We start from the raw sequence: 26,396 nt of genomic DNA on the forward strand, positions 1-26,396 counted from the left end.
GAACAAGCTGAATATTGGACATGATAACGTACCTGAGTCGGAGTTGTAGTTGTTTGGAGCTGAATTCCGTTTGTTGTTTTTAGACAAAGAAACTCGCGCGTTCTCCAAAAAGCGCAGAAAAAGGCGAAGCCAAATAGTGTGAGATGTAAAAACTAGTTGCTATTAATATTATTATTGTATAAATGAAAAAAAGTATGTAATTTAAACGCTAACACAAACGCAAACTTTCGCGGCAACGATACGAAAACAGGAAGCTACAGCACCTGGTCATTCGGAGGAGGGGTGGTTTTCCTTGCCGTCACGTCGTTCGGCCTGTCGAACCGAGCGTAGAAGTTGTTCAGTGCATCTAGGAGGGAGCCATCACCGTCACAGGCAGGTGATGTCGTCCTGTAGTGAGTGATCGCTTGTAAGCCCTGCCACATGCGCCGTGTGTCGCTGCTTTTCATGAAGTGGTTGTGGATTCTCTGGGCGTGTGCGCGCTTAGCCTCTCTGATGGTCCGAGAAAGTTTGGCCCTTGCTCTTCTAAGGGCCACCTTATCTCCCGTTTTGAAGGCAGAGTCTCGGGTCCTCAGAAGTGCACGCACAGTAAAGTCGCCGTAAGTTGCAGCCTACCTAAACATGTTCCAGTTAGTGTTCTCGAAACAGTCCTGAAGAGCAGAGATGGCCAGGTTTTCACCTGCTTCAGAATGGTCTGTACGAGTGGTCTGTATGCTGGAATTAGCATAACAGAAATGGCCAGGTTTTCACCTGCTTCAGAATGGTCTGTACGAGTGGTCTGTATGCTGGAATTAGCATAACAGAAATTGGTTCACACAGCAAGCTGAGGTTGCGTAGCTTTTCGTTAACTGGGTTATTTAGGTACAAAAGTGTCAAAAGTGTACAAGGGGTGGTTGTATGTACGGACACCAGTCGCGACGATATCCATACATAAACGCGCTACACACAAAACGTAAACAATATAGCACCATTTTGTCTTCGAAGCCGCCGCTGCGTGCTACCGCCGCGCCGCCATCTTGCATGTGCCAGGATGAGGTTTCTTCGGAACTGAAAAAATGATGGACTCTTTAAATCATGTGGGGATCACCGCCTGAGATAAAGGCTACGTTTACACTGCTGGTCTCGATGCCCAATTCTGATTTGTTGCCTATATCTGATTTTTTTTACCGTCTGTTTACTTGTTCTTTCAACTATGACTCATTTCCTTTTTCATGTCACCTGCGATGTTATAATTCCACACGCGCTTCCACCGGAGAATAACATTACGTCATTAAACCACGAAGAAGTCGCAGTTTTTATGATGTACAGAACACAATGCCTCAGGAAATCCGATCTGTCTGTTTACACGACAATCACATTATCACATATCTGACTTTTATCTGATTTATTTCCACATATAAAGGAGGCCTGAAACCGATCTCAAAATATCGGATAATGCATGCGTTTTTTCCCTGTTTACACGGACATAGAACATATCCAATATGCGTCACATATGAGCAAAAAATCTGAATTGGGTCACATTTACCTGACAGTGTAAACGTAGCCAAAGAGAGGTTGAATATCTCTGTGAACACAAGTGCTAGCTGGTCTGCGCAGGCTCTGAGGATTTGACCTGAGATGCCGTCTGGTCCTGTTTACTCGCCTAAAGGCTCTCCTCACATCATGCTCGGAGATGATGAACGTGTTTCCGGTGCTGGCAGTGTCTTCCTGTCTGCAGCCGTTACCGCCGCTAGCATTAGCACCGCTAGCGTCTTTAGCTGCAGCCTCAAATCGAGCATAGAAGGTGTTCAGCTCGTCTGCCAGAGTCACGTCCGCGTTTGTCATATCCTGGATGTTGATGCTTTATAGTTCGTTATTGTTTTCATTCCTTGCTACAGACTCCTAGTCTCACTCTGTTGAAGCTGTGACTCTAGTTTCCGTCCGTAGTGCTGCTTTGCCTCTTTCACCGCCTTCCGGATTTTGTACGATGCAGCCTTGTACGGGTCCATGTCCCCCGACGCAGCGGTACAAGAACTCAGAGCGTTGGGGATGGTTTTTATCCACCCACGGCTTCTGGTTGGGAAACATTCTAATAGTCATTTTTTTGTATGGTATCATCTGCTAGTTTCCCGATGAATGCCACAACTGCTTCTGTAAACATGCGGATGTCATCGGAGCTATTTCAGAACATGTCCCAGTCTGTGCCATCGAGTGCGTCCTGTAACGCGGCCACCGATTGACTCATGGACATAGAGTATTAGGTGGTATTAACTGGTGTGTTTAGATGCTGTCTTCCCCAATCTCATTGATCACTTAAACGGTGAGGTGATTGTTTGCTTTTTATCTTAGGGAGAGCTCATGTCTGTGTTTCCTTCTGGCTCTCCCTTTTAGTTATGCTGTTATAGTTAGTCCTTGCCCTCTACACTAAATATACATTCACATTATTCATTATGTGACTGTGAATATACCTAACTGTTATCTCTCCTCTTCTGCTCTCATCTCTTCTTTTCTCTCTCATCCTCTCTCTCTTTCCCTTTCACTGTCGAGCTACACATGTTGTTCCTGAGTGGCCATTGATCCAGACTCCACCTGCCCTCTGGACCTGTCTGACCCATCCTGATGCCCAGCTTCTGGTTGGAGATCTCATCACATGGATGCCCTGTGTGTCTCTTTGGGATGCGTCCAGTGTCTGGGGATGGTTTCACTCTACCATGAAGACGGTTCTGGCCTTGACTGTTGACAGCTCTTTTTCTGAGGACTTGACGTGGCTGCAGTTGCAGTCACAGTTGGAAGTCTACCTGAGCCTCAATAACTACCTTGACTCTATCTTAACATCAATTAAAATCAACTGTTATAGCTGAAATGGCTGCCACCTAACACAAAGTATGAATGCAGGACAATTTCTGCTCTCTGTTTCACCCAAATGAGAATGGGTTCCCTGTTGAGTCCGGTTCCTCTCAAGGTTTCTTTCTATTGCCATCTAAGGTAGTTTTCCCTTGCCACTGTCGCCCTCGGCTTGCTCACCAGGGACTATCTGACCATTTTGATTTAAACACATTCACATTCCATACAAACAATAATTCTTTTGATTGTGTAAAGCTGATTTGCGACAATGACAAATGTTAAAAGCGCTATACACATAAAATTGAATTGAATTGAATTGAATATGTCCTGCACACATTGCTCAACTTTAGTAAGCAGTTTTTTTCTCGTCTGGTTTTGCTGAGACGTATAACTATGTGTCATCAACATAACAATAAAAACTAATACCATGCTTACGAATTATGTTGCCCAGAGTATATAAAGAGAAAAAAGCAGTGGGCCTAAAACTGAATTCTGTGAAACACTGAACTCCACTTGAGAACATGCAGAATGGTCACCATTTAAATCAAACTGATAACGATCGGTCAAATAGGATCTGAGCCAGGAGAGGGCCGTTCCCTTAATTCCTTCTACATTTTCTCATCTGTGAAGGAGAATACTATGATCAATGGAGTCAAAAGCTGCACTGAGGTTGAGTAACACAAGTCTAGTGACGCAACCCTGATCAGAGGCCAATAAAAGGTCATTTACTACTTTAACGAGTGCTGTCTCTGTGCTGTGATGAGGCCTAAATCCTGACTGATATAGTTTGCTTATGTAGATAAGAACATAGCTGCGCTACTATCTTTTCCATCTTAGAGATGAAGGGGAGGTTTGATATCGGCCTGTAATTGGACAGCTGACAAGAGTCAAGGTCAGGTTTCTTAAATAGTGGTTAAATAACTGCTAATTTAAGGGACTTGGGAACATACCCACTGCTGAGTGAAAAGTTAATTATTTTTAACAAGGGTTCTGTTATTGCTGGTACTATCTACTTAAAAAAATGTGTCGGTATAGGATCTAAGTATCTAGGATCTATATTTTAGACACATTATATTTGTCAATACTCTTGACATAGATCAGATCACATTTTATGAATAATTAATGCAGAAAACCATGAAATTCGACTTGGTTCACATGACTTTTCTTGCAACTGTATATTTTAAATTTGCATATATCCTCATATATCCTTTACAGTACAAAGAAATTCTTTTCTTTGCATATTTTGGCCATGATTAAGCATTCCTATGTTAGGGAAATAGGGTAAAGGGACTGTCTCAAGGTTCCAACAGCAGCAGCGTGGCAGTGCAGGGGCTTGAACGGCCTGAACCCTGCAATTATTAACCCAGAGGCTTACTGTTTGAGCCGCCACTGTCCTAGATCAATATGCAGGAGACTTTGCTTTAAAACTATTGTAATTTATGATTAATTTCCTGTATATTTATACTTCTTTCGAGAGGACAGAATAAGGACCCATTCAGCAAAATGGTCCATGAATGCATTAAGGTGCAGTATGTTGGAACATTTGTACTAATTTCTATTAGTTTTCTATTGTTTGCATAGTTTGCATGTTACTGCCTAACTGAGAGCATTTCCCCTTTGCATCAGTTTTTTTTTCAGGTGATCTTTCATGAACAGAAAAATGAAACCAGCAGAGCAACTCATCCTTGTTTATTCTCTATTTAAAGGTTTGTGAGTGATATCTTTATTAGAGTGTAATTCTGTAGCATAACTGAACATGGCTGTAAAATACAGTATTTCTGTTGCTTGTGTTACATTTATAAGTATTTTGTATTTTTGTTTTTCCTCCGGTAATGAAGGTGTGTGTGTGTGTGTGTGTGTGTGTATTTGTAGCTGTTTTGTGTAGAGAATTCTCCATCAGTCTACCAGAGAGTGTAGAAGCTCTGAGAGGACTCTGTGTTCTTATACCCTGCAGTTTTGAGATTCATGAACAATTTGATGCAGACCTCCAGAGAGATCCTACAGTGATCTGGTTAAAAGACGGCACTAACATTAACAATAACAGAGTCTTTACCTCTAAAGAAATTAAAGAAAGCAAGATCGAAGGGGACATTATTGGAGATATCCGTATGAAGAACTGCACCACCATCTTTTACGACATCAGATACAGTGACAGTGGAGTTTATTACTTTAGAATAGAAACTTCAGGAAGCCTGAAACACAGTTATCCTTCTGCATCAGTATTTGTTAATGTGCGAGGTAAGACCTGCGGCAGTGTGTGTGTACAGTGTAACCGTAATTACACTGATGATGCACTGGAACACATTTAAAACTAATATCTAATGTGGTACTGTATGTTTATCTCAGATTCTCCAATCAGCCCCTCAATAAGACTGTATAAGGAGGATCAGGGGGAGGTGGAGGACCAAAATGAGGTGGTGGAAGGAACTTTAGTGAGAATCATCTGTTCTGCTCCATCTCCTTCATGTCTCTTAAAGCCTCCCACTTTTACATGGAACCTCCTGCCTGAGGAGAGAAGACAGAAGCAGAACCATAACACCAGCTTCAGCTCCTCTCAGCTGAACTTCAATACGACTCACCTGCATCATGGACTGGATTTCACCTGCACTGCCACTTATTGGCTCCAAAACAAGAACGTATCAGTACAGAGCACTCTTACACTCCATGTTCTGTGTAAGTGCTGATTAATCAGTTCACATTCACGACACTTTTAATGATTTGTGTAGTCTCCTAAATCCTCTTCTACCTTCATCAGATGGTCCTAAAAGCACATCAGTTTCAGCATCTCCATCTGCTTCAGTGGTTTTGGGCAGTTCAGTGTCTCTAAGTTGCAGCAGTGATGCAAACCCAGCAGTGCTGAACTACACCTGGTACAGAGAGAACGGAGAGCAGATAGGAACCGGAGACCATCTCACCATCAACACCACTGATTCACACAGTGGTTTATACTACTGTAGAGCTCAAAACCAGCATGGAAATCAGAACTCATCTGTCTACCTGGATGTGCAGTGTGAGTATAGTGCTGGGGCCTTGGTATGTGACATTATTTTAATTAAGTATTAAAATGGGCTTAGCCCTAAAAAGAAAGTCAGCTATTTTGCTTGCCATTTTTTCATAGTCTTAGCTGTAGTGTTGTTGAACCTAGGCATTATTTTGGGCTTGAACTTATGTGAAATATTGCTAATACACTAGCAAACCACACAATAGCTACATTCTTTTGTAAAGGCAATGCAACTGTTTGGTCATAACAGCAAAAGCTTAAATAATAAACACTCATTATATAACATAATTAATGCCACAAAATAAAATTTTGGGGTGCTGCTGTAGTTGTAAAAACTGCTAAGAAATCATTATTTAACTAATTTAATTTTGTGTTTAATTAACACAAATATTGAACTAATTCTGAAAAAAGAAATTAAGAAATATTTTGTGAATAGGTTAAAAAAGGTCTAATTTTGAAATTGTTGAAATTGTTTTACCCTCAAATTTCTGTTACATAGCATCCTGTTCTTCCTCCTTCAGATGGTCCTAGAAACACATCAGTATCAGCATCTCCATCTGCTTCAGTGGTTTTGGGCAGTTCAGTGTCTCTGAGTTGCAGCAGTGATGCAAACCCAGCAGTGCTGAACTACACCTGGTACAGAGAGAACGGAGAGCAGATAGGAACTGGAGACCATCTCACCATCAACACCACTGATTCTACACAAAGTGGTTTATACTACTGTAGAGCTCAAAACCAGCATGGAGATCACAACTCATCTGTCTACCTGGATGTTCAATGTGAGTACTTACAAGGTTAACATGCAAGAATTTTTTTTCCTGTTCCTGTGTTGCAGTTATATACTTATAACTAAATAATAAAAAAAAATATTTGTCACATGTGACGACTTCAAAGACAGTGCATAGCAAAAACAATAAATAGACCTCTGGAGTTTACAGCCAATAAAAAAAGTTTGTATAAAGGGATATGGAGTGCAAAACAAAACAAGATATTATAAGAAATACACATACAGTATGGAGCATATTTGTAAGTTTCATTGCCTGTAAGCACTCTGTATGTCATATGTTACCTGTTGTTTACTTCTAAAATCCACAACCAGGTTTATTGTCTTAATGCTTAAGGACAAGTGGTTGCCCCAACACCAGTGGCACAACCTCTCCATACAGGCCATTTCATTATTCTTGGGTACCAATGTCTATACAGTACCTATGGTATTAAAAGTTGAACTGCAATCAGTTAAATGTAGTATCACATTGTTCCCCCTTCATATGTTTAAATAACATAGGGTGGTGTGTTGGGCATGATTGATGATGTCATCTGTGTATCCTTTTAATCACTAAGCGAACAGGAGAGGGTCTATCATGCTGGGTAAAGGAAGTAGATGGGGGCCACTTCCAGTCAGGTATAGCTCTATCATGGTCGAGATCCTCACTTGAGGGAAGCCTTCAAAGAAACACTGGCCCCTGACTCAGCTGTCCTATACATGGAAAATTCTTGTGGCTAGCAATGTAATGACTTACTCTAAACCCTGTTCTTGTTTTTTTAGATGGTCCTACAGGAATGTCAGTGTCAGCATCTCCATGTTCTTCAGTGGTTACGGGCAGTTCAGTGTCTCTGAGTTGCAGCAGTGATGCAAACCCAGAGGTTCTGAGCTACACCTGGTACAGAGAGAACGGAGAGCAGATAGGAACCGGAGACCATCTTACCATCAACATCACTGATTTTACACACAGTGGTTTATACTACTGTAGAGCTCAAAACCAGCATGGAGATCACAACTCATCTGTCTACCTGGATGTGCAGTGTGAGTACAGTGCCGGAGTGGTGGTGGTATTGGAATTGTGGACAGTGGTAGCTCAATGGTTAGCACTTCCAGGCTCTTGACCAAGAGTCTTACCCTTAATTGCTCAGTTGGGTAAGTGAGAAAAATTGTAACTCGCTCTGGATAAAGATGTCTGCCAAGTGGCATAAATCTAAACATAAACAAAGAAACATTTCCTAGTATCATGTCAGACGGCTTATTTCAACATGGCCTCAGGGTTCAAAATTTCTAAGGAACTCAAGTGGTTTGTTTTCAACATGTCCTGTAGTCTTAATAACAATACTGAAGAACTTAAGGCCTTCTTTAGTGTTTAAATTGCTAATTATATGAACCATTTTCAAAAGGCTAGCAAAATAAACACTAGCTACATTGTTTTATTATTGCAGTGCCATTAAATTGTCAAAACAGATGCCTAAATATTAGACATGTACAGTACAGCATAACCTGATTTGCCACTAAGCCAAAAATAGTATATGGTTGTGGCATCATTCTGAACAATAATTTCAAATTTATTGAATTCTTCAAAGACGTTTTGGAATTAGGTTAAAAAAGGACCTAAGCATCTATGTATATTGAAATTGCTTTACCATCACACATCTATTTCACTATATATCCTGCTGTTCGTTCACCTTCAGATGGGCCTGGAGACATGTTGTTATCAGCATCTCCATCTACTTCAGTGGTTTTGGGCAGGTCAGTGTCTCTGAGTTGCAGCAGTGATGCAAACCCAGCAGTGCTGAACTACACCTGGTACAGAGAGAACGGAGAGCAGATAGGAACCGGAAACCATCTCACCATCAACACCACTGATTCTACACACAGTGGTTTATACTACTGTAGAGCTCAAAACCAGCACGGAGATTACAACTCTTCTGTCTCCCTGGATGTTCAGTGTGAGTACTTAGAAAGATTAGACACAAGACCCTTTTAAACTCCTTAACCTTAGACAATTGAAAGCATTTTTTTTGTCCTTCTCATGCTATTTCATGACTCAAGACTTAAAGATTTATTTGTCACATGCATTTGTAACAAATACAAAAGTGCAGTAAACTAAAATGCAGCACCTTTGGAGACTATGGATAACAAAAATAATAAATTGATCATACTCAATTGTAAAATTTTTCACACTGGGCGCACCACAGACACGGTGAGGTCTTGCGGGAAAAGAGTAGTTTTAATAAGAAAAATTGGAAAAGAAAAGTGTTTTAAGGAGGGAAGGAGGAAAGAAGTTATTAGTATTAATGAACACTGTTAAGCAGCAAGCCTGGCCGGGGAAGTGGGCCTTAACCTTGTATGCAGCGGCCTTTTCCTATGGCTGGCTCTTGGCGGGGGAGATAAAGCTGGTGCAGTCCTTTACTAGGTTTATTTAAAGCTGTGATCAAATGGCCATTTTCAGTCCACTCGTCTTTGGGATTAGTGGGATCCTATGAGATCTTTCTTGCTCTGTGTACACACCAGTGTAAGTATTCTGGAGACTGGACAATGCTGACCTTTTTGCAGGAACCCTGCAGTTACTCAGGTAGAGCCATTCTCAATGATGCTGCTGTCTGCAGTGGTAGAAGGACTTCCCCATAGATGAGAAGAGCTGTACTGACAAACTTTCTCAGCTGTCATAGATGGTCCAGCAGCTGTCTGACATTCAGTATTCTCAATCAAATTCATAACAGGGCCTGCTGATGTGAGATGAAGCACATTTCATCTCAGAGAGAATGGAGAGCAGATAGGAACTAGAGACCATCTTACCATCAACACCACTGATTCTACACACAGTGGTTTATACTACTGTAGAGCACAAAACCAGCATGGAGATCACAACTCATCTGTCTACCTGGATGTGCAGTGTCCGTACAGTGCTGGAATGGTGGCCAGTGGTAGCTCAGGGGTTAGCACTTCCAGGCTCATAAACAAGGCTCTTACCCTTAATTGCTCAGTTGGATAGGTGAGAAAAATTGTAACTCGCTCTGGATAAAGATGTCTGCCAAATGTCATAGAGTGAGATGAAGCTTCCCACTCTCTCTTTGCTAGCCTGCTTGCTTGTGGTTCTGTTCGTTTTTTGTTGTTAAGTTATTAAAATTCACAACCAGTTTGTTTTTCCTTAAGATGTTCCCATAAAGGAAGTTGACTTGGAACAAGTGGTACCCATCTCAACATCCACCATCTTGTCATTTTTATTCACCAAGTTTACCATGACCATGTCTATGTTATTAATAGCTAAACTATAATTAGTGAAAAGCAGTATCACTTAACTTCCCCTTCCCATTTTGAGGTGAGATAAGGTTGTGAGTAGAATGTGGGAGGTGATGTCATCTGTGGTTCTGTTTAATCACTAAGCAAACAGGTAGGGTTCTGGCATGCTGGTAGACAGCGGTGGCAGGAGTAAAAACTAATTAAATACTAAATACTCAAGTACAAGTACAAGTACTTGCCTAAAATGTACTTGAGACTCATCTTATCAAGTTAAACTACTATGTAAATGCTCTGGAATGTACTGTACTGTAAGTACAATTATTTCACAAAAAACAACAGCAAAAAAACTTTGGATATCTAAACAACTGAGTTACTAATAAACAATATTTTTAAGGATTTTAAACACAATTGGCAAGTTATTGGCATGAAACACAAACAACTGTGTAGGAGTTCACAACTCTTTTGCTCAGTATGGAAGATATTTAGCTAGATCACTTCTAGTCTTATCCTAACAATCTCTTGGGCAGGTAACTGTTGATCACTTTGTCATCCTAACCAATTTGCACTTTCATAGTGATTTGCCATTAATTTCTATGAATTAGTATTGGTAGAATTACTTTGCCCTTGTCCTTTTCACATTTGGTGGAGCTTAGGTTACACTATCATGTCAGTGATAGTTTAAATGCTTATGTTTAAATTAGAAAATTAATATATTTCTGTGTAGAAGTAAAAGGTATCAAGTATGGAAATACTCATGTAAGGTGCAGATACATGAAATAATAATAATAATAATAATAATAATAATAATAATAATAATAATAATAATAATAATAATAATTACAAAAACACAAGTATAGTAATGAAGAATTTGTACTCATTTCTTGCCACCACTGTGGGTAGAGAAGGTCTAACCAGGCAGGACAGACACAGGTAGTCACTATATAGTATAATATAAGGAAACTTTTAGAAAAATAACTGATGGGGTCTTACATGTATTAGTCCCCTAAAGCTAAAATGCCCAACCCAAAAGCTAGTTTCTGTTAGAAACTGTGCAGTGCTTTATGTGTGCTGAATCTGAGGACAGTGGAGATATGCTGATTAGCTAGAACCACCATGCTCACTATGTTTCTTATATATTTTATATCTCATTACGTGTCTAACATGTTTAATATAGTCTCTGCTCTGTCTCTGGTTCTTTGTTTCCTGTCATAAAGCGAGTCTGATGCAATTAAGACATTTACTGAGCAAAGTCCAAGGCAAACAATACAAAACAGAGAGCAAGAACTAGATCGAAATCAGGCAAAAGGTCAGGCGACGTACAAACAGAATATCAAAGACCAGTCCTAATACAAAACCAACAAAGCGAAAACATGCTTGTTAAAGTCCAGTCTAGTAAGAATGTTAATGCAGAATGGTGAGAAAGCCAGGTCTATTTGTGTCAGGGTGGAAAGTTTGGCTAAGGTGAGCTGCAATTTGAAGCCTTCACAAAAGTCTGGGTCCTGCCCTATCTGTCCCACTAGAAGACCAGTCTCCCCAGGGATCTTTAAAAAGATGCTGTGGGTTTTACATAAGATAAGTAAATACATTGGATTGAGTTTATCGCCAAAGCTATAAACTTTTAAGATATACAGTGTAATAAGAAAGCAGCAGTTTTTTCTACTGTGCACTAAATATTTAAAGAAAATCAATATGACTTCAATAAGTCTTAATAAGTAAAAGGTCTTAAATGTCATAGGGAGAGTACTTGAGGCTAACAGTTTCATCAGTTTTCCTATGTACTTGGTTGTTTAGATGCTCCAAGAAAGATGTCAGTATCAGTGTCTCCATCAGCTTTAGTGGTTTTGGGCAGTTCAGTGTCTCTGAGTTGCAGCAGTGATGCTAACCCAGCAGTGCTGAACTACACCTGGTACAGAGAGAACGGAGAGCAGATAGGAACCGGAGACCATCTCACCATCAACATCATTGATTCTACACAAAGTGGTTTATACTACTGTAGAGCTCAAAACCAGCACGGAGATCACAACTCATCTGTTTACCTGGATGTTCAATGTGAGTACTTACACCATTTAAACATTTTTAAGTGGTGAGCAGTAAGAGATCAAATGTAAGCTCTGCATAATGGCATCTGCTACATGCCATAAATCTAAAAACTGAATGTAAATAATTGAGTTTTCCTAAACCCAAGTTCAAGAGGTCATTTCAACACGTACTTATAATAACAAAATATTTAAAAACTCGACTATTTTCTTTTAGCAATGATCTGCAGACTTGATGACAATGCTGTAGAACTTATGGCTTAAAAGCATTGCAAAGATAATAGGAAAACAATTATTAGTGGTGAACCTGAAATGCAGACATTTCAAGCTACACAGTGCCAGTTATGTGTCTCATAATAATAAGCCACCAGCAGCACATGCTTTTTTTACAAACATAAATGTTTGTTGAATGTGTCAGGAGAGATGTAACGAGCAGGCAAAGAGATGGATCCACGTGCAGAGAAGCAGGTGGTTATGTAAGGCGTTGGGCGAGCTGTGTGACGAGAAGAGATGAGAAGAAGTGTTGTAGAGGACAGTTTACGATGCGTCGTAGCTGGGACACATGGAAGGTGGGATGAATGCGTCGCATGGATGAAGGAAGTAAACATCGGTTGGCGCATGGATTGATTAAGTTGGTTATTGTAAATGGACCGATGAAACGTGGAGAGAGCTTGCGTGAAAATGTCTTTAGGGGGAGGTCCCTGGTGGCAAGCATGACTCTGTCTCCCACGTGATACCTGGGGGTCTTGGAGCGATGGCGGTCAGCCTGTCTCTTGTACGACCTGAATGCTTGCAGTAGGAATCGTCTGGCATGTAACCATGTCTGTTTGCAGCCGCGGACAAAATGTTGCGCCGAGGGAACCTCTACTTCCTCCTCTTGAGTGGGAAACAGCGGTGGTTAGTAGCCCAAACAGCACTCTAATGGAGAGAGGCCTGTGGTGGCAGACGACAGAGAGTTGTGAGCGTACTCGATCCATGGGAGGAACTTGCTCCAGGTAGTAACATCCTGGGTGGTCATACACCGGAGGGCGATTTCCATAGCTTGGTTCTTTCGTCCGTTTGACTGTTGGACTGGGGGTGAAAGCCAAAGGACAGGCTAGGGATGGCCCCGATGAGTTTACAAAAAGCTTTCCAGAAGCGTGAGGTGAACTGAGGGCCATGATCTGATACTATGTCAGTGTGGAGACCATGGAGACAAAAAACATGAAAGATTAACTGCTCAGCAGTTTCCTTGGCGAAGGGAATCTTGGGGAGTGGAACCAGGTGGACGGACTTGGAGAAACGGTCAACGATGGTCATGATACAGGTGTTCCCATAGGATGAGGGTAGGCCCGTTACGAAATCCAGCGCGATGTGCGACCAGGGGCAGTGAGGTATGGGTAAGGGTCTGAGTAGGCCAGCCGGTGGGCGGTTGTTGGGTTTGCAGCGGGTGCAGATGTCGCAGGCTGCCACCAAGCTGGAAACGTCCCTCCCCATCGTGGGCCACCAGAAGCGCTGTTGAAGGATAAAGAGTGTCCGGGCAGAGCCTGGGTGACAGGACAGCTTGGATCCATGACCCCATTCCAGGACCTGTGAGCGTAGACAGAGGGGAATGAGATGATCTGGAGAGACATTGCTTGGGCCCGGCTCCTGAGTCAATGCCTGCTTAACTTTTGCCTTAATGTCCAGTTCCACGGCAGCTACCAGACAATATGAGGGCAGGATAGTGTCGTTGGAGATCTCGTCGCGAGGCAGGGGTTGGCCAGTTGGAGACTGCCTGAACCTTGGCCGGTTCTATCTCCAGCTGCGAAGGGGAGATGACAAACCCTAGAAAGGTGGTAGTCATCGTGTGAAACTCACACTTCCCTGCCTTGACGTACAATGTGTTTTCTAGAAGTCTCTGTAATACCTGGCGAACGTGGCACAGGTGCTCTTCCAGGTCGTGAGAAAAGATCAAGATGTCATCTAAATACGAATGACGAATACTATTCGCATTGGTGAGTTCAAAAGGCACTACCAAATATTTATAATGCCCGGTCGGGCTATTGAAGGCAGTCTTCCACTCGTCACCCTCCCTAATTCGGATGAGCCCCAAGTAATCTATGCATAGACGAAGGGGCCCATCTTTCTTTTCGATGAAGAAGAACCCTGCTCCTGCGGGTGAGGAGGACGGGCGGATGATGCCAGCGGCGAGAGCCCCCGTGATGTATTTGTTCATGGCTCCTTGATCATGGAGTAAAGACGACCCTTTGGAGGGAAGGTGCCTGGAAAGAGGTCAATAGGACAGTCATAGGGTCGGTGAAGAGGAAGTGAGGTCGCCATAGCCTTGTTGAAGACTAACTTGAGATCGTGGTATTCGGCGGGAACATTAGAGTTGTCCGGGGGATCCTCAGACTTAGCTGAAGTAAAAGGGAGAGCTGAGAGACGACAAGACCTAGAACATGAGGGGCCCCAGCCCGTGATGGTCTGCTTAGTCCAGTCAATCTGTGGGCAATGAAGGGCTGGCCAGGGAAGACCAAGAACTACAGCAGCATGGGATTTATCGATGACCAGCAAGCACATCTCCTTAGAATGATTCCCTGAGGTCCTTAGGATAAGTGGGAGGGTGCGTTGTATGATGCGGGAGGAGAGGGTCTCCGAGCGGAGGGTGGTCCTCGGGAGGTCTGTAGCTCAAAAATCAGTGAGCACTGGGCGAGAAAAGATCTGCATGTACCTGGCTTCCCTCCATAGGTGGGTGGGGCTGGCAAGCCTGGTTTCGCGCGGGGTTTCAGGGCTTGTGAACCGTGCTGAGTATAACCGGAGTTGTTGCATCTCTGTGATGACGCTGGCGAGAGTTTGCCTGGTGGTGAGTAGCTCTTGCTGCTGCTTCCCGAGAAGAGGGCCCTGGTTTTTCCAGGGCAACTCTCATCCTGTCGTACTTTGCTGGATCCATAACTTGGCTGGATTATTCTCGTGTGATGCCGGGTAGGGGACTGCCATCTAGGGCCTGAACCGAGAGCGGGGGTTCAACAGGAGTGCAGGGGACCTCTGTAGCGGTGCTGATCAGGTTACGGTCAGAACCGGAGTCGATGAGAGCCTTGGTGAGAGTTTGCCTGGTGGTGAGGAGCTCTTGCTGCTGCTTCCCGAAAAGAGCGACCTGGTTCTCCAGGGCCACTCTCATCCTGTCGTACTTTGCTGGATCCATAACTTGGCTGGATTATTCTGTTAGGAGAGACGAAACGAGCAGGCGGAGAGATGGATCCAGGTGCAGAGAATCAGTTGGTTATGTGAGGCGTTGGGCGAGCTGTGCGATGAGAAGAGATGAGAAGCAGTGCCGTAGTGGAAGGACGAAAAGAGGAGTTCAAAGCTGTGCCATCCGTCAGCGGGGGCGTCGAGTCAAAACAGGGGCAAAGCAGGGTCGTAGTCGAGGGACAAGAGCGGAAGTTTAAAGCCGTGTAATCCATCAGCAAGGGCAATGAGCCAAAACAAACACGAACCAGAGCCGTAGTCGAGAAATGCAAGCGAAAGTTTACAGCCGTTAAATCCAAGTGCAGAGATAAATAAAAAAATCCAGAAATCAGAGCCAGATGAGAAACCAGTGTGCCAGCGGGGCGGTCCGGGGGCGTGTGAGGAGAGATGACAGCGTGGGAAAACAAGCCAGCGTGGTGAAGAGCATGACAGCGTGAGAAAGGAAATGTCAACAGACGGAAGCGGTCTTTGATCAGCGCGGCTCGCTGAGAGCGTTACAGAATGTTCAGTAGCTTATATCATCACCTTGTGGACTGAGCTTGGTGACCTCCACAGTTACTTGACCGCACGCTGAATATATTTACTGAAGATGCACACTGATGCTGGCTGGACTATGTGTTGTCATTTGTGTTTGCGGACTTCTGCGAACCATATTACAATCCTTAGCTTCAATCTTTTGATAATGCACTGACGTTGATTGGTCACAATGGCAAATTATTAGATATTAGACAACTATTGTAACATAACTTACAAAAATTACCTGAAATACCAAAAACTTGTTTAGGACACTGTCATTTTTCTGAAGTCCCCACCATTTAAGGTTGATCAAAGGCAAAAAAACAAACAAACAAACATGCAAACAGACAAATTTTTATACCCCAAAATACCCCAAAATTACACAATTTATTTCAAACATGGAGATTGATCAAGTAACAGTGAGCAATGGTTCACTAAACTAGAATCACCCAACAGCTTTTAGTGGTATTTGTCATCATTTATACTAAACCCTGGTCTTTTTCCCTTAGATAGTCCTAGAAAAATGTAAAAAAAAAAAAAAAAAAAAAAAATATATATATATATATATATATATATATATATATATATATATATAAAATATTTAAAGATATTTAAAGAAAATCAACAAGTCTTTAACAAGTATTGTTTATTTTGTCACAGAAATTCAGCTAATTTTCCTTATAGAGTCAGTAAAAGGTCTTAAATGTCATGGGAAGAGTACTTGAGGCTAACAATTTCATTAGTTTTCCCATGTACTTGGTTGTTTAGATGCTCCAAGAAAGATGTCACTATCAGTGTCTCCATCTGCTTCAGTGGTTTTGGGCAGTTCAGTGTCTCTGCGTTGCAGCAGTGATGCAAACCCAGCAGTGCTGAACTACACCTGGTACAGAGAGAAGGGAGAGCAGATAGGAACTGAAAACCATCTTACCATTAACACCACTGATTCTACACACAGTGGTTTATACTACTGTAGAGCTCAAAACCAGCATGGAGATCACAACTCATCTGTCTACCTGGATGTGCAGTGTAAGTACTTATAAGGTGTAAACATAAGATATTTTTAAAACTCTCTTATGAGAGTCTTGTCTTGCAGTTTTCAGACTTAAGAACTGATACTTTCTTGATACTTGCACATTCTTACTAGAAACAGACCGGCCCCTCCCAGCTCTCTCTGGGTGCGGCCAAAGGTAGGAGACTCACCTGGATGTTCGTTGGCTGGGCGGCTTTCCTGGTAGAGATTTGGGGCCTTAACGCAATCCTCTCTGCAGATTTTTCCTTTTTAGCAGGGGGATTTAACGGGCTCTGCAAGGAAGTGAAGGTGCCATGGGAGCTCGAGCAATGCTGTCCACTCACAGAGATCAAAGGGCGGCATTCCGGTTTCCTTTTTGAAGTCTGTGGGGCGTAACATTGCCCAGCTCGCGTGCCACTCTCTTTAATAGCTCCACCACACAACTCTTTGCTTTGCTTCTGACCGTTAATATTAAGTGTCACCAGCCGGCCCGATTTGGCGGCCCCGCCCACCTTGCGCACCTGCAGAAGGGGTGCCGCTTACGGAGGAAGCAAGGAGCGATAACATATTAGGCACACGCCCATCACAGGTGCACGCTGTAATGTAGATCTTCTGCAAGCTGCAGGTCCATGTAACAAATGTATCCATCGACGTTATTATGCTTACTACATACAGTACTCTACTGACCCGGTGTTATGCTCTAAAATGCCCCCCCTGCCACGAATTGTCCCCCTACATAATCTCTTTTAAATAATATATCAGAACATAAAGTCATAGGGTTATGGGTTACACATTATAAATTACACCAAACGAATTTGATTATAAAAAAGAACAATATATATAAAAAAAGGTTGTATAGGGGAAAAAAAATTTTATATATTTTTTCATATACAACATGTATATTTTTATATTACTTATTTTATAATCAAAATAGTTTCATCTTTTTTGCATTATGAACAATATTTATTTAGAGTAATTTATTCATAAATTTAGTAATTTATGAATAAAAGTGTTAGTTTTGTATTAATGACAAACCCCTGCAAAATAAATGTGCCATAAAATAAACATTATATGAGAATTTGTATTAATCGTCTCGACGGCTGTCACGTGCCTAGGGTTAATTATAATAGTAATAATATATTTGATAATAATAAACCTATGAATGTATGTTCTAATATTATAATGCAACCACGGGGGGGCGCAATCCAGTGTCTTCTTGTGCCAGTCCCAAGTCTGGATAAATGCAGAGGGTTGTGTCAGAAAGGGCATCCGACGTAAAACATTTGCCAAATCAATGATGCGAATCAAGAATATAATTCCCATACCGGATCGGTCGTGGCCTGGGTTAACAACGACCGCCACTGGTGCTGTTGACCTACAGGGGGCTGGTGGAAATTGGGCTACTGTTGGTCGAAGAAGGAGAGGAGGAAGGCGTGTTCATAAGCAGAGAGAGAAGAGGAAAGGCAAGAGTTTAGGAGTGATAGTAGGGACTTTGAATGTTGGGACCATGACAGGGAAGGGAAGAGAGTTAGTTGATATGATGCAGAGAAGAAAGGTGGATATACTGTGTGTACAGGAGACCAGGTGGAAAGGTAGCAAGGCTAGAAGCTTAGGATCAGGGTTCAAATTGTTTTACCATGGTGTGGATAGGAAAAGAAATGGAGTAGGAGTTATCCTAAAAGAGGAGTTTGTAAGGAATGTTCTAGAGGTGAAGAGAGTATCAGATAGGGTGATGAGTCTGAAGCTGGAAATTGAAGGGATAATGTTCAATGGTGTTAGTGGTTATGCCCCACAGGTAGGATGTGAGTTAAAAGAGAAGGAGAAATTCTGGAGTGAGTTAGATGAAGTAATGCAGAGCATCCCCAGAGGTGAAAGAGTGGTGATTGGTGCAGACTTCAATGGACATGTTGGGGAAGGGAACAGAGGTGATGAAAATGTGATGGGCAGGTTTGGTCTTCAGGACAGAAATGTAGAAGGACAGATGGTGGTGGACTTTGCAAAGAGGATGGAAATGGCAGTGGTAAATACTTTCTTCCAAAAGAGGCAGGAACATAGGGTGACATATAAGAGTGGAGGCAGAAGCACTCAGGTCGACTACATCTTGTGTCGACGTTGTAACCTGAAAGAGATCAGTGACTGCAAAGTGTTGGTAGGGGAGAGTGTAGCCAGACAACACAGAATGGTCGTGTGTAAAATAACCCTGGTGGTGAGGAAGGCGAAGAGGACAAAGGCAGAGCAGAGGACAAAGTGGTGGAAGCTGAGAAAGGAAGAATGTTGTGAAGTCTTTAGGGAGGAGTTGAGACAGGCTATGGGTGGTCAGGAGGTGCTTTCAGTTGACTGGACAACTACAGCCAATGTGATCAGGGAGACAGGTAGGAGGGTACTTGGTGTATCATCAGGTAAGGGGAAAGTGGACAAGGAGACTTGGTGGTGGAATGAGGAACTCCAGGAGTGTATACAGGGAAAGAGGCTAGCTAAGAAGAAGTGGGACACTGAGAGGACTGAAGAGAGTAGACAGGAGTACAGGGAGATGCAGAGTAAGGTGAAGGTAGAGGTGGCAAAGGCCAAACAAAGAGCATATGAGGACTTGTATGCTAGGCTAGACAGTAAGGAGGGAGAGGGGGATCTGTACAGGTTGGCAAGGCAGAGAGATAGAGATGGGAAGGATGTGCAGCAGGTTAGAGTGATTAAAGATAGAGATGGAAATGTACTGACAGATGCCAGGAGGGTGATGGGAAGATGGAAGGAGTACTTTAAGGAGTTGATGAATGAGGAAACGAAAGAGAACAAAGAGTAGAAGAGGTGACTGTTGTCGAACAGGAAGTAGCAAATATTGGTAGAAGTGAGGTGAGAAGGGCGTTGAAGAGGATGAAGAGTGGGAAGGCTGTTGGTCCTGATGACATACCTGTGGAGGTATGGAAGTGCTTAGGAGAGGTGGCAGTAGAGTTTTTGAGAAGTTTGTTTAACAAGATCTTGGAGAGTGAGAGGATTCCAGAGGAATGGAGGAGAAGTGTATTGGTGCCAATTTTTAAGAACAAGGGAGATGTCCAAAGCTGTGGCAATTATAGAGGTATAAAGCTAATGAGCCAGACAATGAAGCTGTGGGAAAGAGTAGTGGAAGCTATGTTAAGGGCAGAGGTGAGCATTTGTGAGCAGCAATATGGTTTTATGCCTAGAAAGAGTACATCAGATGCAGTATTTGCTTTGAGGATGCTGGCGGAGAAGTACAGAGAAGGTAACAGGGAGTTGCATTGTGTCTTTTTAGATTTAGAGAAAGCGTATGACAGGGTGCCAAGAGAGGAGCTGTGGTATTGTATGAGGAAGTCTGGAGTGGCAGAGAAGTATGTTGGAGTGGTGCAGGACATGTATGAGAGCTGTAAGACAGTGGTAAGATGTGCTGTAGGTGTGACAGAAGAGTTTAAGGTGGAGGTGGGTCTGCATCAAGGATCGGCTCTAAGCCCCTTTTTGTTTGCTCTGGTGATGGACAGGATGACAGATGAGGTAAGACAGGAGTCCCCATGGACTATGATGTTTGCAGATGACATTGTGCTCTGTAGCGAGAGCAGGGAACAGGTGGAGGAAAATTTGGAGAGGTGGAGGTATGCTCTGGAAAGCAGAGGAATGAAGGTTAGCCGCAGCAAGACGGAATACATGTGTGTAAATGAGAGGGACCCAGGAGGATCGGTGAGGCTACAGGGAGCAGAGGTAAAGAAGGTGCAGGATTTTAAGTACTTGGGGTCAACGGTCCAGAGCAACGGAGAGTGTGGAAAGGAGGTGAAGAGGCGGGTACAGGGAGGTTGGAATGGGTGGAGAAAAGTGTCAGGTGTGTTGTGCGATAAAAGAGTATCAGCGAGAATGAAAGGAAAGGTGTACAGGACAGTGGTGAGACCAGCGATGCTCTACGGCTTAGAGACAGTGGCGCTGAAGAAAAGACAGGAGGCAGAGTTGGAGGTAGCAGAGCTGAAGATGTTGAGGTTCTCTTTGGGAGTGACAAGGATGGATAGAATTAAGAATGAGTTTATCAGAGGGACAACCCACGTTAGATGCTTTGGAGATAAAGTCAGAGAGGCCAGATTGAGGTGGTTTGGGCATGTTCAGAGGAGAGATTGTGAATATATCGGTAGAAGGATGCTGAGGTTGGAACTGCCAGGCAGGAGGTCTAGAGGAAGACCAAAGAGGAGATTTATGGATGCAGTGAGAGAGGACATGAAGGTAGTTCTGGTGTGAGAGAAGAGGATGCAGAGGATAGGGTTAGATGGAGGCAGATGATTCGCTGTGGCGACCCCTGAAAGGAAACAGCCGAAAGACAAAGAAGAAGTATGTTCTAATATTATATTTGATAGAGATTATGTAGGGGGGGCAATCCGTGGCAGGGGGGCATTTTAGCGCATAACACCTGTTACCCATAACACCATAACACCACGGCGATAAAGTTAGTTTAATGTTCGCATCTCCAAATTCAATAGCTGCGTAAATAAACCCGCAAATAAGATACTCACATACAGTATATTTCCTCTCTACATTGTCTTTAAGCTACATCCACCTTAAATTATACATGGTGAAAAGCATAAACACCATTATTCTCTATGGCACAACGAATGATTTAGGGATCATCACAAAATGCCGCACACCAACAAAAAGCGTAGAACGATATTGATCGTCCCTTCTGTTCAGCGCCTGAAGGATCAAAAAGCAACTTTGTAGTCACACTGGAAACTAGAAATGCCAGACTAGTACTGCCTGATAAAATATAAATTTTTAACAAAAATACAGAAACATCAGCATACACATTGGAATAAATGAAATGACATATATAATACCGAATGTTTCCTTATATATTGTTCCTCTGCAATTAACATGCTGACATTAAACCGTTATTGTTGCACTATGGTTCCACTTTTTCTCTGATGTTTTTTTAATTTACTTGTATTAATGATCCATTTCTTTGCGTGTGATTGTTTAGTTTCGAGTGTCTGATCTTTATTGTCAAAAAAGAAAAGAATGAATTAGAATAGGTACTTTCCTATTATTTTCCACTAATTCCCTCCCGTTCATTGCGCCCCACCTGTCATGTCTGTATTCACCAATAGTGGGGCACGCCACACACTTTGAGAACCATGGCTCTATTGGCTTTTACAATACCAGGTGCTGACTTTCCAACTGATGTTGCTCGAGATATGTAAAAATAGGTAGAACAAGGGACCTTTTCTTTAAACCCACCCAATTTTTATGTGATGAAAAAAAAATGACTGGAAAATATGCCTGGATAATATTGGAGAATATGTGTTCATTGTTCCCCTATAGTACTTCTTTATATTTATTGTTTAAATAATGAATATATTTGAATGTCTACTCTTGAGGTCTAAGTTTTGCCTGTAAAGCCTGTATACATGGTGACCAGAGGGAATATGGGGAAAAAAACAAGCAATTTTAAATCAGATAACAAGAAGAAAAATCTATCGCAGCCATCTTCAGAAGCAATGGGAATAGCAAATGCAACAATACGGAATGACCTGAAAAATAAAGAAACACTAACTCACTCATTCTCTATAGTGCATATCCTGTATGGTCACTTAAAGCCTGGAGCCTATCCCAAAGGACTTGGGGCACAATGCAGGGTACACCCTGAACAAGATACCAATCCATTGCAGGGCACACAAGCACACACACTCACACACTGCAGGGAATTTAGAAATACCAGTTAGCCTATTCTGCATAACTTTGGACTGTGGGAGAAATCTTTTTTAAGTTTCCCGAAGAAACCCACTAAGCAAAGTGAGAACATGCAATCTCCACACACAGACCCAAGGCAGGACTCAAGGTGCAAAGCAACAGTGCTAACTTCTATGCCACTGTGCTGCCAAGAAAGGAACAATGAAGGTATTAACAACCAGACATAAAACAGATTAGCCAGGGAAAACAACAGTAGTTAATGATAAAAATCACTCATTTAAAATAAGAAACAAAAGGCCAGAGTGGAAATCAAAAGGAAATATAGACATGAGCCATAGACTGAGATGTTGTCGATGTAGACAAGGTGTTGTCATGGCTTGCACAGCTACTTCTGGAATGTGCTTACTAAATTCAATTCTATTTTGTTTATATATTACTTTTAACAATGATGCTTTACAAAACCAAAAGAATTTGGAAATATGTAAAAAATTTGAGTAAACATATATAAATTATAATTATCAGTTTGTTCCAGATGAGCAAGCCAGTTTACTAATTGTTTAACGTATAATTGTAGCAGGGAGCAATAAGAGCAAATTTATTATGCATCAAGACAACAGCTTAAAACATTGTATTTTGTGTAATTGTGTATTGTGTAGATAACCCGCACCTTCCCCCCCCCTTGTGCTGCCAAGGAAGTTCTGGCCTCTGGGGTATGACTCCGTAAGGCCTCTAGGGGTGTGCTGTGGTGTCTTGCAGTATGGGGCCTCTAAAATAATACTGCTAACATGCAATCAATTACTATCTCTCATAATAACCCTAGGCTTAATTTACTTACAAAAAATTTGTTGCTTAACTAGACATAAACATCAGGAAATAAAATCTGAAAATCTTTTCACATCAAACTGCAATGTCTTCAGTGTTTAGCAAAAACAACACAACAGCCTGTGCCAGTTCAATGTTTTGGAGGGTAATGTAAGTGCAGCCTATCCCTTCCACAAAGAAGCATGTGCACTAATTTTGAATCTGCAAACATTTATTTAAATACATCATGAATTTTATTGTTTTGTCTGTGCTTAGTGTTGGCATCAAATCACAAATAAAGGGTTCTTCGTTCTTATACACAAAACACTGATGCGGCAGCAAGCTTACATCTTTTTCCAACTGGTTAATTAATTTATCCAGAGTTCCAATAAATTATCAAGTAAAACTCCTCCTTGGTTGGATTAAAAGCCTGCAGTCACACCAGCCCTTTAAGTATAAGCACAAGTAAAATTAATTTTAGATGCTGGTGTAATCTGCTAAGCAAAAGTTGTTGTATCTCTCTATTTTGCAAGAGACTGACCTGGAATAATGTGTGTGTAACATGTCACGATTCTCTCTCTCTCTCAGATGCCCCTCAGGTCTCTCCCTCCTCCAGCTGTAACTTCACTCAGGATGTTATTGTGTGTTTCTGTGAGGTTCGTGGTAATCCATCTCCTCAACTGGAGTGGCGTCTCTCCGGGCAACCCGCCTCCCCATCAGAGGCTACGCCCATTCAAGAAGAGTCTCTTTATTCCATGGGTTTAAGAAGCTTTATTACCATCCATCAATCATTTATAGATACGCCTACTCTGCAGTGCGTCAGCTCCAACAACCTGGGTGTTGACACACATCTGTTTAATGTAATATTTACAGGTAGGCAGCTATGGTGATTTAATAAAACATTTCTGTTTTTTATCGTTTAAACTGACTTTTGTGTTCTTTTCCAGAACACAAGCACTCTGCACCAGTACCTTACTTGTCACTGTCACTCTCTGTGGTTCTCCTTCTGTGTGTTAGTGTAATTGGATTTCTCATCTTCAAATTATATCAGTAAGTCACAGAATTAGTAATATTTGTACAACATACACTAAATCAGAAACTACTTACAAAAACAGTTGATGTGGCTTAATAAAATAAATGTTTAAAGGAATAAATCAGCAACCTATTATTTCTTTAATAGATTGTCCAGGAAAATAAATGTAAGTCCAAATTTTTATTATTATTTATTATTATTTTTATTATTATTATTATTATTATTATTATTATTATTATTGGTGGTGGTGGTGATGTTGATAAAGGCAGTCTTGGTAATGTTTATGTGTAGCATCTACAGGGTGTAGATACTTCTGCATGTCTTGAGCTCTCAGCTTTCAGTTCACCTTCATACAGCTCTGAATACGAGGCTCTACCGACTAACGCAGGTCAGGTTATTTTACATTAATTATTATATTATTAATTATTAATTGCATTTTTTTAAATGTATTCAATAAACCTCATTTATTACTTTGGATTTTTAAGCATAAGTTTATAAATGGATGTGTGATTTTGTTTTTCAGAGAGAGTAGAAAAGAACAACAGGTGTACTCTTTCAGGAATATAAACCGAATTTCTTTTGCTGGAACAGTAAAATAATCACCAACGAGATGCCATAAGATTACTCCCACCTTCCTTTTTCTATAACAGGCTTAGAAAGCACTTTATATTTCCTATACCATAGCAATTTAATAGAAACTATCCTTTACCTACATTTAGTCATTATGCTTTCTATCCATTTGTAGTTACAGTTAATATTTTCAACTATTAATAAAACAAATTATCACAGTTTTCACAGTTTTCTGCCTTACAGTTAAAAAAATTCAGCTTATGGAAACAATAAATCACACATGATAAAATACTCTCTTAACAATGTACAAAATTGTTTATTATATAAATAGTATTATATAAAGTTATATAAATGCAAGTTTTTGTTATTGGTACTGTGTTTTATTTTAATCTTAACAGAATAAAAGCATTTGATGTGTTTTTTGTGTGTTTTTATAAGTCTTGTCAAAAGTTAGTACACAACATTTGTATAGTTTATTCTTAGTTTTATGTCTTGTTTTGTTTATTTTTTTCTATTCTTACATTTTCTGTATTGTTTTTATACTTTGTGCTTATACTAATTGCTATTTATGTAAAGCACTTCAAAATTAATATAATGATTATAGTTGTTGTTGATAAAGAGCTCTTTACTTTTAACCTAAAAAGAGAAATGACTCTGAGGGACTTGATTCAGTAGTCACAAACTTTCTGGAATTTTTTTCTAAGTGTTATTTTGCCTGAATGCTGAAGACGTCCAAAATACACAATAATCTATTTTGAACAGTTGATATTGAGATGTATTTTCCTCCCCAACACTTATTTCACCCAAAAAATGTGTACAATACATATTTTTTTTTTCAGTGATGCTTGTTATTTAACTTAAATGTATACTGTATAACTCCCATATTGTGATTACTTACTTGCAGCTGTTGAGATGATCCCTACTGTAGCTCATGAGCATTACTATGATGAGGTCACTTCCTAATTCCTTTTGAAGAGGTTGACGACTAAGTGATAATCTAAAATCCTTTCAAGATAACAGCAGCGAAGTGGTTTCCCATGTAACTCAGTGTTAGTAATCCATCTAAAGTATCTAAAGCTTAAATAGAAGTACTTAGGTGTACACATAGAAATAAGCTAGATTGGTCTAAAAACACAGGTGCTCTGTGTTAGCAGTGCTAGCAATCTGTGTTAGCAATCTTCTACATAAATTCAAATTCGAATTTTATTTGTCACATACACAGTACGATATGCAGTGAAATGCTTAAATGACCACCAGTGACCTTAAAAAAAAAACAGTTAATAAGAAATAAATAGAACAACATATAAAAAAACTTAAAATATAAAAGAAATATTGTAGGGTGTTGGGGTAGCAGAGTAAAGACAGCTGATGCCAACAGACTTAACAGGCTTATTAGAAGTTGGCTTTGTCACTGTACTGGAGCTGGAGTCATGGTGGAGGTGTCTATATGTAAATGTAAATGTAAATGTGTCTGAGAGGAGGATGCTGAAAAACCTTCTCAGGATTCTAAACAATATGTCCCATCTGCTGCATGCCACACTGGTTTCATACAGGAGCACATTCAGCCATAGAGTGAGCCGCACCACAGAACACCACAGGAGGTCTCCGAACTTAAACCCTTAGGGGTCGACTGTGGGTCCACTTGCATTTTTTTCCTGGTGACCATGAAAAGAACTTAAACGTTCCATCACTTTTAAACATATACAAGTGTAGTAAATCAT

The 26,396-nt window shown here is 41.2% G+C and overlaps 1 protein-coding gene across 9 annotated transcripts in view; it reads left to right on the forward strand.

Annotated features, from left to right (window-relative positions):
* The first annotated feature begins 1,115 nt into the window (after positions 1 to 1,115).
* The window catches only part of LOC128533919 (sialoadhesin-like), a 75,992-nt gene continuing 50,711 nt past the window's right edge, over positions 1,116 to 26,396 (forward strand). For 6 of the 9 annotated variants that reach the window (XR_008361423.1, XR_008361424.1, XR_008361425.1 and 3 more), the window contains exons 1-10: positions 1,127 to 4,344; positions 4,448 to 4,526; positions 4,693 to 5,058; positions 5,167 to 5,493; positions 5,576 to 5,830; positions 6,343 to 6,600; positions 7,368 to 7,625; positions 8,279 to 8,536; positions 11,622 to 11,879; positions 16,358 to 16,615. Coding sequence is in view for 6 of the 9 variants with exons in the window: in XM_053508151.1 (XP_053364126.1) it covers positions 4,469 to 4,526; positions 4,693 to 5,058; positions 5,167 to 5,493; positions 5,576 to 5,830; positions 6,343 to 6,600; positions 7,368 to 7,625; positions 8,279 to 8,536; positions 11,622 to 11,879; positions 16,358 to 16,615 (2,296 nt within the window). In the remaining 3 variants the exon portion in view is untranslated. Of the gene's footprint in view, positions 4,345 to 4,447; positions 4,527 to 4,692; positions 5,059 to 5,166; positions 5,494 to 5,575; positions 5,831 to 6,342; positions 6,601 to 7,367; positions 7,626 to 8,278; positions 8,537 to 11,621; positions 11,880 to 16,357; positions 16,616 to 23,660; positions 23,946 to 24,019; positions 24,123 to 24,252; positions 24,272 to 24,396; positions 24,494 to 24,628; positions 25,102 to 26,396 lie in introns of those variants that run through there. The other 3 variants (XM_053508154.1, XM_053508153.1, XM_053508155.1) reach the window with 3 other exon arrangements.

The sequence above is a fragment of the Clarias gariepinus genome, chromosome 12 (genome assembly GCF_024256425.1).
Source record: "Clarias gariepinus isolate MV-2021 ecotype Netherlands chromosome 12, CGAR_prim_01v2, whole genome shotgun sequence".
Classification (NCBI taxonomy): Eukaryota; Metazoa; Chordata; class Actinopteri; order Siluriformes; family Clariidae; genus Clarias; species Clarias gariepinus.